General features: G+C 36.4%; 1 protein-coding gene across 1 annotated transcript; it reads left to right on the forward strand.

Moving 5' to 3' along the window:
* Positions 1-44: 44 nt before the first annotated feature.
* Positions 45-13,609, forward strand: LOC132650698 (vomeronasal type-2 receptor 116-like; the record flags this gene model as incomplete). Its single annotated transcript, XM_060376038.1, is given in 3 exon segments — positions 45-317; positions 1,052-1,186; positions 12,800-13,609. Coding segments are annotated over 3 exon segments (1,218 nt in total), but the record flags the coding sequence as incomplete, so codon positions are not given.
* Between the last annotated feature and the right edge of the window lie 2,459 nt (positions 13,610-16,068).

Consider the following 16,068-nt stretch of genomic DNA (forward strand, 5'->3'; position numbering starts at 1 on the left):
CATCGCTCTATCCCTATATGTTTAGAATGAAATGGAAAAACTATCAAATTTTGCTGACTGTATACTTTGCCATGGAGGAGATCAATAAGGACAAACAATTGCTTCCTAATATAACCATGGGTTTCCATGTCTACAATTCCTTTAATTCTAACAAAAGAACCCTGGAGGGCCCTCTGATGTTCTTGTCTGGGAGGAGTGATCATATCCCTAATTACAAATGCAAAACAAAACACAAAGCTCTAGGAATCATTTCAGGAACCTGGCCAGAATTTTCTGCTGCTATTGGAACACTTTTGGAGCTCTACAAAGTCCCACAAGTAAGTTAGGAAAGTATTTTTGTTCACAGTCACTTAGGAAACCTGACCAAAAGAAAACAAACAATTGTTTACTTTAGACAGATTTCAAAATCATTGAATGAATTCCCTTAGTATGGCAATGATTAGTAGGGGAAAGAGTGTGGTGAAAAGCATGAGCAGGACATGAGCAGTATATTCTGATAATTTCAAAGCAGATAACTTAATAATACTCGTGATTCTATCTCTAAATGCTGGCAAGATGTTCTGTAAATACTGAGGCTGTATTTGCTCACAAGTCAAATTTTACAACACCTAAGTGCCAAATCTTGCATACAAATATCTCATAATACATAGAATGGTCAATATCTGACATAAGAAAATAAAAAGTACAGGACATGTTACTAAATTTGCAACAATCCTCAAATGAAAAATTTTCAAGGAATTTTTATGATATCATTCAGGATAATACACCTCAGAGAGCAAAGAATATCTACATAGGTATATTCCAAATACTGACTATTGCCAGCCTATACTGAAGCAAAGCATCCATCAAAAGGCATCAGTATAAACAAAGAAAACATTGGGTGAGTGTAAGGGTAGGGAATAATCAAGATCACAAAACCCACAGTGTGGCTCTGATTGTTATCACTCAGTTAAACAATTCATATGTGAAGAATGAACCTATTTCCTCTCTTAAGGTGATGGCCCCAAATACATAGAACATCAGAATCACTTTTGTTCCTGTGTTTCTTCAGGTCACATATGGACCTTTTAATGCCGAGCTAAGTGACAAAGTTACATTCCCATCCCTTTATCAGATGTCTCCTAAAGACAGAGGCCTAATCCATGGTGTGATCTCTTTATTGCTGTGCTTTGGCTGGAATTGGGTGGGGCTTTTTGTGGTTGATGATCTGAATGGAAAAGAGTTACTCTCTCACCTGAAAGCAGAAATGGCAACAGAAGATATCTGTGTGGCTTTTACACAAAAAAATCCCTGCTTATTGGAAGCTAGGGTTAAAAAATATTGCTGGTTTTGTGGACCTGAACCAACATACACAAGTGAATGTACAGGTATTCTATGGTGATATAGATGACTTGTTGATATTCTGCCTTAATAATAGAATATTTTTAGCCAGAGGGAAGGTGTGGATCATGGCAAAGCAACACTTAATACATTTAGATTCTGCAGCAGATGAGTATTATTTGATATACTTTTTCAGAGGAAGTGTATCATTTTCAAAGAAGAGAACTATCCCTGGTTTCAAGAACTTTCTTGAGGATCTTACACCCTCCAGATACCGAGGAGATTTTTATTTCTCTAAATTCTGGATTGACAATTTTCTTTGTTCACTTCCTTCTTTGCCATGTGAATCTCTTAATCCCTGCCCAGCGAATATTTCCCTAAAGATTAATCACAAAAACATTGATCTGATGACCATTTCTGAGTCCAGCTATTCCATATGGAATGCAATGTATTCCATGGCCCATGCACTCCATAAACTGCTATTGAACAAAACTGAAATGGGATCTACCGAAGACAGAAACACAGACTGGCTTCTACCATTGCAGGTAAGTCTCACTCATATGCAAGGGAAGCTCAGGATCTAACATTATTACTAAGTAATTACTGTGGTCAAGCCATTAAAACGTTTTTCTCATTTTATAATTAAAAGTAGAAGTTAAAATGGAAAAGCTTCTGTTACAGTGTATGTGTATACATCTGTAATTATCTTATATGATTTTGGGACTGAAAGCACTGACTTGAAGACAGTAAGTTTGAATGTCTTTTAACAAATACTTTCATAGTTTGAGATGAAATTCTGTAACATATAAATGTAATCCATGTAAAGAGAAAGCAAGTTTAATATTAAAATTTATGTGCTTTCATGGAATATGCCAAGTTCCATGACGTATAGACATAGTGACCACATCCAAAGCTGCTTTTTCACATAAAATGAAATTTAGGTTAATAATACAAGACTATAAGAAGAACCTTTCATGGAAAATAAATTCCCTGTTCTAGAGTCATGAGTAACTGAAAAGTAATTGCTTGTACAAGTTCTTTATTCTTAATTGCATAAAATGAAGTTAAAACCAAACAGTGCTTCCATCTTAAAGGTTAGAGCATAAACCAGTTAATAAGCTGAGACTATATCTCCATGCATTAGAGATAAATGGATGTGTTTAGGTTTTAAACCAAAAAGATATAAACAGGAATCATCCACACACATATGAGCCTTGATGATCACCTTCAAATAGGGTATCATTAAGAAGACTGTTGAACAAGTAAATTTAACTTTAAATTCTATCAAAGACAGATGAACAAAAAATAAATTCTGAATGTATCATGTACTATGTAATCTTGAGTATTATGGAAAGCAATAATATTTAACATAGACATTGTCACGGTTTCTGAACATAGTCTACCAGAGATGTGATATTAGGTAAGTTTGTATAAGCCTTCTCTAGATAACAGAGTACCTCAGCAACAGTTCTATAATATGAGTAGGAATTAGATAACAAAATATTGAACATCATAATTTGAAACATTAACCTGTTTAATTTGTTAAATATGGAATTAAATCACGCTAGGGGCATGATTCAGCAAGTATAAGCATGTGCTTCTCATACAGGGTCCCTGAGTTTGGTTGTCAGCACACATATGGTGGCTCACAACTGTCTTAATTTCAGCTCCATGGAATCTGACACACGCTTTTGCTTTCTGCAGGAGTCAGATATGTACTTTGTGTACATGTGTACATACTCGTAGGCAATAAACAAAAACAAAAATAACACATATGTAGGGGGCCTGAAGTGGCTCAGTGTTTAGAAGTACTTTGTGCTATTTAAAGACCCACAATTCCTGTTATCTAGATAAAAGCTTACAACTATCTGTAACTCTACTCTGGGCAGTACCGTCTTCTGGCCTCCAGAGGCACCAGACACATTTGTAGTGAACATTGTACCAGATAGTGTTCATATCAAAGCTGAAAGTCAAATGTTGTGACAGAAAACAAACCAAAGAGAAATGAAGGCAGGTAGTGGGTCTCTTTTCAGTTTCCTGAATTATAACTGACATAAAGTTTGCACATATTTATTGTACATTTTTAAATGAATCTGGAGTTTTGCATAAACTCCTAATAATATTATCTCATTGTAATCTCACATACATGTATACCAATTTACCAAATTGAAATACACTCATATTCATTGTGTGGCATCAGAAAAGACATATCTTAAGACATATGAATCCACTGATTTTCTCTAAAAAAATTATATTTTCTAATTAGAAATATTTTGCTGGTGCTGGGGAAAGTTACAGGGCCTTGTTTACTCTAAGAACATGCTCCACATGTTCCATACCTTAGATATTTCTCTTTGTGTTCAGTAGCTCTTGTATTACTTTCATGGGGAGAACTTTTCATCTCACTAAAACAAGTGTGGGGGGACACCTAAACAAACTAAGCCTCTTCAAAAACAAAGCTATGTTAGAGAGAGAGAGAGAGAGAGAGAGAGAGAGAGAGAGAGAGAGAGAGAGAATGGATTTCTCTTAAAGGTCATCAAACAGTAATTTGTATGGGCCACTCATATCAAATCATGTCTCTCTTCAGCTGCATCCATTTCTGAGTAAAATTAAAGTGACAAATGCTGCTGGAGATGAAATAAGCTTCGATGAGGACAAGAAAATTATGGAAACGTATGATATACAAAATTTTGTGGAACATACTCAGCACATTTCATTACTAGTTAAAGTGGGAGAGTTTGTCTTCAAGAGTCCAGAAGATCAAGGCTTTTTCATCAATGAAGTTCTGATTAAATGGCCAAGCAACTTCAATCAGGTCTGGAAGTTTTCAATATTTAATTTGTAGAGAATATTTGTAAAGGATTACTAAAATTACTTGTGTGATGTCTTTTAGATATTTTTAAATAAATGTTTTTAAATTTCAGTTCACTTTCTTTACATCCCCCAAAATGGTTCCTCTTGCCTCACCTCTCAGCTTCCCCTCTCCTCCTTTTCCTCTCTCCTACTCTCTTTCCCCCAGAAAAAAAAATGATCTCCCCTCCCACCATATCAACCCTCTCCAACACATCAAGTCACATCATAACTGACCATATCTCATCCACTGAGGCCAGTTCAAGCCAGCCTGCCAGGGGAAAGTGCTCCAAAATGAGGCAATAGAGTTCATGTTTGAAACAGCCTCCGCCCCTCCAACTACATTTGCCAGGCTACAAAGATGAAGAACAAACTACTCATTGGCCAACTATGTGCAGAGGGCCAATGCCCAGACCATAATGCTCCTTAGTTGATGTATCAGTCTCTGTAAACCCCCATGATTCTTAGTTAGTTGTCTCTGTTAGTCTTATTTTGGAGTTCCTGTCCCTTCCAGGGCCTTCCAACACTTCCACAAAATGGATAGAACTCCACCCCATGCTTGTCCCAGTATCATCAACCAACTACAGGGTGGAGCCTCCCAGAAACCTGTTCTGTAAGACTCTCTACTGTTGTGGTGTGTCTCAGGTTGGGTCAATTATTATTTGGAGTTTTCCCTCAATCTTTATTCCTGCACTTCCTGTAGGCAGGGTAAGTTTTGGATCAAAGGTTTTGTTAATGGGTTGATTTCCCCTCACTCCACTAGTCCTGCCTGGCCAAGAGGTGGTCACTTCAGGCTTCATGTCTCTCCCTGTTAGGGGTCTCAGTTATAGGAACACCCACATCCTCCCACCGACCTCCATCTTGACAAATATATTACCTTAGTTTCCCTTCTTGTTCCCAGCCCTAGAACCTCCCACTGACATTGTCCCTACATCTGATCCCAACTCTTGTTTCTCTCCCAAGTACATCTCTTATCCAGTCCCTCCTCTTTATCCACTTCTGCTGTCTAATCTATGTCCCCTTCTGAGTGACATTCCAGCACTCTCCCTTAGACCTTCCTTGTTACTTATCTTCTTCGTGTCTGTGGATTGTTGCCAGAGCCCGCCAGCAGAGTTGAACAGTTCTTGAGTTGGGAGTGAGGATTAAAATTAAAAAACTAACACACAACACACATGGGCCTTTTCCAAGAGGCTCCAGTGGAGATATTAGACTCGACCAGCCAGCAGCCTGACTTTATTGCAGAGAGCTTTTAAGCCAGAGTAAAAACAGCTCAGAAAAATGGGTTAAATTTATGAGGAGGTGAAACAATAGGTGTGATTTTGAAAAGCTCTCCCACCTGCTGTCACAAACAAAGGGAGATGGACTTGCAAATTCTTCCCTGGCTTCAGTGAAGGCCTGGTAAAAGCAGTCTTCCTGTTGAGATTTAAATATCAAAGCAGCTACCAGAGCAATGGCTTCCAACAGATCGTGGTAGGTTTATCCTGTACTATAGGTCTAATATCCTCTTGTAAGTGAATATATACCACATGTGTCTTTCTGCTTCTGGATTACCTCACTCAGGATGATCTTTTCTAGTTCCCACCATTTGCCTGCAAATTTCATGATTTCCTTGTTTTTAACAGCTGTGTACAGTTCCATCGTGTAAATGTAGCACAATCTCTTTACCCACTCTTTGGCTGAGGGACATCTAAATTGTTTCCAGTTTCTGGTTATTAAAAATATACCCTGTATAAACATAGCTGAGCAAATGTCCTTGTTGTATGGTAGAGCATATTTTGGGTAAATGCCCAGGAGTCGTATATCAGGGTCTTGAGGTAGAACTATTCCCAGTTTTCTGAGAAATTGCCCGCTTGATTTCCAGAGAGGTGTGTAAATTTCCACACCCATCAGCAACGCAGGAGTGTTCCCCTTTCTCCACATCCTTGCCAGCATGTGTTATCACATGAGTTTTTGATCTTAGCCATTCTGACAGGAGTAAAATTGAATCTTAAAGTCATTTTGATTTGCAATTCTCTGATGGGTAAAGACATTGAGAATTTAAGTGCTCCTCAGCCATTTGTGATTCCTGCTGTGAATTCTCAGTTTACCTTTGTACCTCATGTTTTAATTGGATTATTTGATATGCTGATGTTTGATTTCTTAAGTTCTTTGTGTATTTTGGATATCAGCCCTCTCTGTGATGTAGGGTTGGTAAAGATCTTTTCCCAATCTGTAAGCTGCTGTTTTGTTCTTTGATTTCTTTGGTTTACAGAAGCTTTATAGTTTCATGAGATCCCACTTATTAATTGTTGATCTCAGAGCTTGTTCTATTGTCATTCTATTGTCTGCTATGCTAATGAGTGCCAGGCTTTTCCTCCATTTTATCTTCTAATAGATTTAGAGTCTCTGGTTTTACTTCAATGTCTTTGATCCACTTGGACTTGAGTATGTGCAGGATGATACATACAGGTCTATTTGCATTTTCTACATGCAGACATCTAGTTAGACCTTCAATTTGGTTCGGCTGATCAACCTGTCTGTTTCTGTGCCAATACCATGCAGGTTTTATTTCTATTACTATGTAGTATAGCTTGAATCAGGAATGTTGATACTGCCAGAAGTTTTTATTATACAGAATGTTTTTGGCTATCCTGGGTCTTTTATTTTTCCATATGAAGTTAATGGTTGAACTTTCCAGGTCTGTAAAGAACTGTGTTGGAATTTAATGGGAATTGCATTTAATCTGAGGATGGCTTTTGGCAGGATGACCATTTTTAGTATGTTAATCCTAACAATCTATGATCATGGGAGTTCTTTCCATCTTCCAAAATCTTCAGTTTATTATTTCAAAGACTTGAAGTTCTTGTCACACAGGTCTTTCAATTGCTTGGTTGGTGTTACCCCAAGATATTTTATAGTATTTGTGGCTCTTTGTGAAGTGTGTGTGTGTTCACCTACTTTCTTTCTCAGCCTTATTGTTTCTTGTGTACAGAAAGTCTATTGAATTTTTTTGAAATAATTTTATATCCACACACTTCACTGAAATTGTTTAGTAGCAGTAGGAGTTCACTGGTAGAATCTTGGGGGTCACTTATCATCTTCAAAGAATGATACTTTCAGTTCTTCTCTTCTTGTTTTATATCCCTTTGATCTCTTGTTTTATCACTCTAGGTAGAAATTGAAGCACTGTATTGAAGAGATATGGTGCAATTGGCAGCCTGGTCTTGTCCCTAATTTTAGCAGGAATGCTTGAAGTTTTTGTGCATTTAACTTGATGTTGGTTATTGGCTTGCTGTATATTGCCTTTATTGTGTTTAGGTATGTGTCTTGCCTCCCTGATTGTATGATGTCTCTTTGAAAATTTAAAATTATTATTATATTCTATATTCTTAGCTCTTTTGTGATTGTGAGCTTGTGTGTGACTGAGCACATGTACTTGTTAGGGCCACACTCAACACTGATTATCTTCCTCTGTTGCTCTCCCTTTTATTTTTAAACCGGTTATCTCTCTGAAACCTATGCTTCTGGTCTTGCTGTATTCAGTGGAAAGCATATCCTTGAATTTCTCACTGTCTTCATGACCACAAAATTTCTATTACAGGAATATATTCTACACCCAACTTTTCTTTCAATCCCTTCAGGATGATCAGTTCAGGTATTCATGTTCATGTGACAAGAATGTTAAATGCTAAATCATCTCTTCAGTCCAATTTGATTATTTTCAGAAATAAACCACTACTTAACTACTTCCTGCAGATTCAATTAGATGAAGTAAATTTAAATGTGTGTTCATTCATGCTGCAGTTAATGAATCAGTGTTCATGGTTATATAGGTGTGTAGGTGTGTGGTTTATGTGTACATACACATGCATACAAATGTATGTACATATTGACATATTTATTATACATGCATGATCATGCTCAAGCGTCCTTCCATTTATACAACTCATACTCAAGCATCTCAATAATTTTGCACATTTGTGATTTAGCGTGAACAGAAAATAAACTATGGATTTTGATAGAACACTTTTCTGTAACAAATGTATATGAGCTGCCAGATATGTGTGCCAGGAACTGAACTTATATTTCTCTGCAAGAAAAGTATGAGCTCTTAACTGCTGAGCCAGTTATCCAGAAGGATATTCCTGTTAATATGTTAAAATTTATGAGATAGAAAATGAATCCAAATAAAGGCAAAAAAGAGGTCTAAGAATAGATAGAAATGTTTGTTCCTGTCCTACACAATTTTTAACATATAACAAACTAAAGTTGTGCTAGTTTAGTAGTTAATGTGATTAACTAATGTGCAACTGGTGAAAATCCTATGTAACAGTGTAACTAATATTTAAAAAGAAAGAAGTATTCCTAGCATTGGGAATTAAAGGTAAAAGTCACAGTAATAGATCATAATTCACCAATGGCCAAACCATCTTTCATGAGAAAAGTAAACTTCCTTTTGCAGCTGAATCAGAGTGCATGGGTATTACTACATGATTGGAAATGTAAAGGTAGAAATAGATGAGGAAAGATGGACTGGGTTTCTGTCTGACAATCCAACTGTTTCATAATTCATATGAAAAATGAGTTCTGGCTTGCTGCCTCACAGGAGAAAATATATGGACATTGTACACATTTCACAAAGGCTAGGAAGAAGTGAGTCACAGATTAGTCACCATAAAAGGATGTTGAACATTTAGCATTGGAAAGTGTGCTAACTTCAAATTTCCATTCTACACTCTTGTATTAGACACTCTGATTTCCTCATAAACCCATAGAATTTCCATAAGATATATGAATTTAAGTTATTTAGCCTAAATTATTTTAAATTAATGTACAATATTACTACCAGTTTTTCTGTGTTTCCCTCAGATTCCTCAATCTGTATGTTCACAGAGCTGTGGTCCAGGATTCTTGAAAGTTCCACAAGAAGAGAACCTATCTGCTGTTTTTCTTGTGTATTTTGTCCAGAGCAGCACATTTCCAACCAGACAGGTATAAAAATAATATCTTTTCTCAAAGATATATATTATATGTTATATGTTAATATCTTACATGCTTGGGAATGTAGAATCAGAAAACTAAGAAGTGACCATGGTATCATAATGTAGTGCTCTTCTCTATGTCTCTTTCACTCATCCCTGAATCCATTAGTAACCACTGCTGATTCCACATGATGTGTGAAGGTTTGAGTGGCAGTTCTCTTGCTATTGTGTCAAAATCAACCTACTTAAAAATTCTTCCTTTTGGTTCATGAAATGGCCATCTCAACTCTTGCAGTGATACTTGCTTTAGGCTACCCATTGAATGTGAGATATCCAGTTGTTCAAGATTGAATTATATTTCTGTAATAAACAAATGTAATGATCGGTGCCTGAAAGTAACTCCGGGAAAAGTAGATGTGTAATTGTTTCCTCAATACACAAGAAATGGAACTGCATTTAAAACACTTAAAAGTTGACATTTCAAGTACCAACAATAGCAGAAAAAGCCAGTCTTCATAAATGAAAGTATGGCTCCCTGTTTAAGGTTATTGTCATCCATGTGATAACATATACATGTAACATCACATGGAATGAGCAATTAGTATTTATGAATAAACAGACAAAGACACAAATACAACATTTAATGAGAAAGAGTTCATGAATTTGAGAGACACTAAATATAAGGTGGGTCCAGGAGAAGGTCTGGAAAGAAGAACAAAGAGGTATAGTGAGGTAAATGTGTTATTTTAAAAATGAAAAATTTTATTAAAAAAATAAAAAGTCATAAGGAAGAAGCATTATTATAATGATGAGAATCTATTATTATTTATTAAACTGAAAAAGGCCAACCCTTAGGCAATTTTATAAGGCTTGTCTATGCTGTTGATTTTCTCAAAGAAATCAAAAAAATGGTTTTGTTGGCTCTTTGAATCATTTTGGTTTTAGTATATTGATTTTAGCACTGAGTTTGATTATTTCCAGCCATCTACTCCTCTTCAGTGTGTCTATATCTTTTTTTATTTACTTAGGGGAGATAGACCTATTTATTTACTTGATCTTGATTTCACTTTGGTAAGTGGAATCTATCAAGAAAATTGTGCATTCTATATAAAGTTTTTGTAATGTATAGGCTTTTGAAGTACCACTTAAAGATTCTTTTTTATTTCCTTTGTGTCTGTCCTTATGTTCCCTTTTCATTTTCAACTTTGTTCATTTCAGTACTGTCTTTCTGCCTTTTGTTACTTTGTTTCAGGGCTTGTCTATGCTGTTGATTCTCTCAAAGAAGTAAAAAAATGGTTTTGTTGGCTCTTTTAATCACTTTGGTTTTAGTATATTGATTTTAGCACTGAGTTTGATTATGTCCAGCCATCTACTCCTCTTCAGTGTGTCTATATCTTTTTTGTTGTTTTGTTTCTAGGTCTTTCAGGTGTGACCTTAGATTGCTTGTATGAGATGTCTCAAATTTCCTTAAGAAGCACCGAGTGCTATCAACTTTCTTGCAAGCACTGCTTTCATTGTGTCCCATAAGTTTGGGCATGTTGTGTCTTCATTTTCATTGAATTATAGAAAATCTTTGATTACTTTATTTCTTTGATTGCCCTGACCCTCAGGGCTTCAATGGGGTTCCTAAGGTGGATAGATTGGAAGGAATGGGGGGAAAAGGAACAAGAGAAGCAAGAAATGAAAGCCAAGTCTGTTCATCTGATCAAGGCTTCTGTTTATTAAAAATTTTTACCCAACTTATATAGGGAGAAGGCAGGAAAGGGGGAAGGTTAATCTACTGCTGCAGGAAATAGGAAGAGTGCTTTCATGGGTTAAATATTGTACCTGCAAGATACCATAAGGATGTTCTCTTAAGATATCTTACAGATGCTCTAACAAAGGATGTCCTCACAAGGCACTTCTCTATACAAGTTTCACAGTACAAACACAGACTAATGATTACACAAGTGATTCAGAGTGGGTGTATGATTTGTTTTCAATTACATATCCAGGGTTACAAGTTCAGTTGCAATTTAAAAAATACAAAAGGAACAGATATTATTGTTAGCTCAATAACTCTACTTTAAGGAATCCAAAGGATGTCTCCTTAAAAGAAAACACATTTACTATATTACAGCCTGCTTTTAGGCTGGCAGTGTTTGCAGAATGATTGCAGTCTGATTGCAGTCCAGAGATACAGAAAATACATGAACTTGTCTTTTATGAATAGAAAATAATAATAAACAACTCCTTTTACTAAATGTATCATCATCTATGCTATAAATTAGATTTAGTCTATTTTAGTCAATTCTTATTTATTAAATTTTATTTCATCAGGAATGTATGCTCCATTGCCTCATATCTTTAAACAACATTTACAGGGAGTTCTCAGCCTATAATAAAAGAAATATAAATTTTAACACAAATCTCTTGGCTTCTCAGGGTTTGCATATTGTCTTTGTTTACCCTACACCAATATACTGTTTAGGGGCATATAGCCCAAGAAAACTCCTGAAATGATGGCCTCATCTCTCTATTTGTTTGTCTGTGCTTAATGATCTCCAGGGCCTATAGAAGATTTCCAAACAGTGGACAGATATAGTTAAGTTTAGGCTTTTCATAAAAAAGACTCAAACATAACTCTTGTGTAGGAAAAACAAACAAACAAACAAACAGAAATTGAATCATATTGCAGAAAGTCCCCTGTAATACAACACATGGAAAAAGAGTTAGATATAGAATAACAGTGATCCTAACAATCTGGGATTGTGTCAAGCAACTGTGCTGGCTTCATGACTCTCAACAATTTCAGTGAATATGGCTGTCATTCTCCATTTTTGATTTAATATTTATAGATTTATGGCACTATTATATGACATGTAGGTCATTTCTCAGTCTTCAGAATATTACTGAAAGAACAAGACTGAAAATTAGAACAATTCCCAGGATTATTTTGGAATTAATAATGAAATATTAAGAGTCCTGTCCTGAGTCAAAGGATGTCAAAGACTATAGAAACTTATTTGCAACTTCCACATCTGAGATAGGTACTAGTTGATCTGAGCAGATAGCTGCTCTTTGTTGATGCAAGTGTTGTATATTTACTGCCAAATCAGAATTGCTCCATAGTCTATGGAGGCCAGATATAACTTATTCCCATGTTACCTTAGAAAAATTATATAGAAGTGGGGTAACAAATATCCATTAAAACTGTGAGTAACAAGAAAATTGAGAAGAACCCACAATGGCACAATGGTGGAATTAATGAAGTATATTTTTATACATGGAAGTGATCAAAGTACTTTGTATTGTATACATACTTAGAAACTCACAGTATATAAAAAAGCATTTGAAGGATTGCTTGACAGTGTTACTGCATCTGAATATGAGTAATATATATTTCACTGCCCTAGAGAAATTGATAAAGTCTTCAGCAGAAAGTTTATTGTTAATTAAAGAAGATAAAGAGTAAAAATGGGAATTATAAAGATTTTCTTCCTTGGCAGTATCAGATAGCAGAATATGCCAGGCTACACTTATCAATGGAAAGCACTCTCATGAATTAAATGTGCAATGACTAAATAATTGTAAAAGCTAAAATGTTGATTCACTTCCTCCCCTCAGATCAGCAGGTGTGTATCCCTTGCTCAAGTCAAGAGTACCCAAACCCTGAGAGAAACTATTGCCTGCCCAAGAGATTGACCTTCTTGTCCTTTGAAGATCCTCTGGGCATGGCTCTAGCCTGAACAGCTCTATGCTTCTCTGTCAGCACAACTGCAGTTTTGGGGATCTTTCTTAAACACCGAGAATCACCCATTGTTAAGGCCAATAACCGGACTCTCAGCTACATCCTGCTCATCTCCATCCTCCTCTGTTTCCTCTGCTCTTTTTTCTTCATTGGCCGTTCAAACACAACCTCCTGCATACTGCAACAAATAACATTTGCACTTGTGTTTACCTTGGCTATTTCCACCGTTTTGGCAAAAACTATAACTGTAATTCTGGCCTTTAGAGTCATGAAACCAGGGAGAACAATGAGAAGATTCTTTGTCTCAGGTGTCTATAATGCAGTCATTCCCATCTGTGTCCTGATCCAACTTATTCTCTGTGGAGTCTGGCTGGGAACCTCACCTCCCTATATTGACACAGATGCACACTCTGAAAATGCTCAAGTCATCATTTTATGCAACAAGGGCTCAGTAACTGTTTTCTACTGTGTGCTGGCCTACTTAGGGTCCCTGGCCCTAGGCAGTTTCACTGTGGCTTTTCTGGTGAGGAACCTGCCTGACACATTCAATGAGGCCAAGTTCCTGACATGCAGCATGCTGGTGTTCTGCAGTGTCTGGGTCACCTTCATCCCTGTCTACCAGAGCACCAAGGGCAAAGCCATGGTGGCTGTGGAAGTCTTCTCCATCTTGGCCTCCAGTGCAGGACTTCTGGGATGCATCTTTTTCCCTAAGTGCTACATTATTCTCTTAAGACCTGATATGAACTCTTTGAGATGTATTAAAAACAAAAAATAGCAAATAAAAATTGATCGTTTTGATGTATTAGTTTTCTAATAAACCCATTAGTATACTAAAATTAAATTATTTACATACTTTTAAGTAACCTTTTTCTGAAATGTATATTTAAACAAAAATAAGAGCTCCTCACTTTGTCTCACAATCACAGACATTCTATTTCAGAATAGAAGCTGCTGCTGAAATAATTTTAGTAAGATATTCATGTTACTTATTAATTTGTGGACAATGCTAGTGTTAAAATATTAAAAATGTAATTACATGATAGTAATTTAGATAAACAGTGTATGAACTCAATACTTGTTTTATTTCTTATTTTTGGGAGTATAACAGGGCTTTTGGTGGTATTTGAGATTCTTCTATAGAACAGGCATGAAAATAGATCTCTGGAAAGGGGGAGGGTCTTTTAAACAGTTCAGCCATTCCAAAAATCAGAGTAGAGAATTTTCTAAAAGAAAAAAAATAAATCTACTACCTGGCCCTGCTCTCCTTTCCTAGATTCAGCACCCCACTCTAGAAATACTTGCTCAGTCACCTTCATTGCTATTGTGTTCACAATAGGTAGGAAATGGAAAATTATAAATATGTTTGACATGATAAATATCATACACATAATTAGTTGTAAGTAGAAAAATTATAATTTAGGTAACCCATATCCAGAAGACAAATATCTCTCATTCTCTATACTGGGGCATCTAGATCCCCTGTTTCAGATGTGAGTATCACCATGTAGAAACAAGAAAAAATGTTGGGCAAGCAATAAAATGGCAGGTACAATTGATCTGATTGGGATAATGTGGGGAAGGTCCCCTAATTATCAAAGTGGATAAATATGAAAGAAGGAAGCAGAACAAATAACAGTAAATATTTGTGAAAGGGTTTTAAGCAATCATACTGGGAATTTATCTACATAAAATCCCTATAATACATGTAAGTCCATGCATGAATATGTTACATGTTACAACCTAAATATTTTTAATAATGAACACAGATAAGTATAGTTCACCACTGTCAGAAGAAGCTTTTCTTTGCAACAGCAATCATGACTGAAAAACACAACCAATCACAAGGCAGAATCACACTCACACCTGATAAATCTACAAAACAATTCCCAGATCTAAGACTCAGAGATTATGCAGAACAGATGATGAAAAATTATATAAGGCAGAGGATCAGAGTATGTTCTGGTAGTGTGTCTCCTAATAATACCAGAAGCTACACCCATAAGATGAACCAATATTAAAAAAAAAAGAAAAAGAAAAAAAGGCTTACCAATGTACCTGCACAAACATGAAGTGAAAAATGGAAAACGCCAATAGGCATGCAAAAGTGGTCCAGGAAGAAACCGTTGTCTTTAATCCTATGTAAAAAAAAATATATATATATATATATATATATATATATATATATATATATATATATATATATATGTAGGGAACTAATAAAAGCTGAGAGTGTGAGAAAAAAAAAATCTTTCCAGGAAAGAGCATAAAATCAGTTATTCAACACCAAACAATCAACCCTGAAAACATATAGGGAACCCAGAAATATCCTGAAAAGCCCTTTCCAGTTGCCACATTGCACACAGAGTTTCCCCTGGTTCCCTGGTTCCCGGTGTCATGTAAATGTCCCCATCCTTCACCACTGGCTGTCTTCAGGATCCAGAGCTTTCAGGGATTCGAGATTCCTGATGCCATCGCCCCGCCTATCTGCTTTCGGAAGTAAACAGGCCCGGATGCTGGAAGTCTCATTTGTGCGAAGGAAAAATGTGCCCTTTGATTTCTCCTGATCTGACATAGTCCGGCTGGTCCCTGGTCCCTGGAGAAGGGATTCTGGGGTCTCTGCCCCCCTTTTTTAGTCATTTTCACTCCCCCAGTCAAAACAGAGCTGGTCTCTGGAAGGCAAAAAGGCACTCACACAGATAATAAATCTGTTTTAAAGATTAAAAAAAAAGCTGGAGGCTGGAAAGATGGCTCAAAGGTTAACAGAGCTGACTGCTCTTCCAAAGGTCCTGAGTTCAATTCCCAGCAACCACATGGTGGCTCACAACCATCTATAATGAGATCTGGTGCCTTCTTATAGTACACAGGCATAATGCTGGAGAATGAATGAATGATGAATGAATGAATGAATCTAAAAAAAAATAAAGAAAAAACAAATCACCGGACTCAGTGTCTCATGCCTGTCATCCCAAAAGCCAGGGGGCTCTCTGAAGCAGAGAATCCCTCTCTCTTCCCTAGGTGCCTGGTTCTATCCCCACGGATCACAGCATCATCTGTCAAGGGATGTGGTGCCCTCTCGTAGCAAGCATGTGTCACTTAATAACGAGCTTTACATAGATGCTGTAATTAATTTAATACTATGTATTTATTTCAATTTAATAAGAACAGAGCAAGGAGTGTCTCCAGAGCCGGCCTCCTCCTCGAGTCCTG

The sequence above is a fragment of the Meriones unguiculatus genome, assembly GCF_030254825.1.
Source record: "Meriones unguiculatus strain TT.TT164.6M chromosome 13 unlocalized genomic scaffold, Bangor_MerUng_6.1 Chr13_unordered_Scaffold_28, whole genome shotgun sequence".
In the NCBI taxonomy this organism is placed as follows: Eukaryota; Metazoa; Chordata; class Mammalia; order Rodentia; family Muridae; genus Meriones; species Meriones unguiculatus.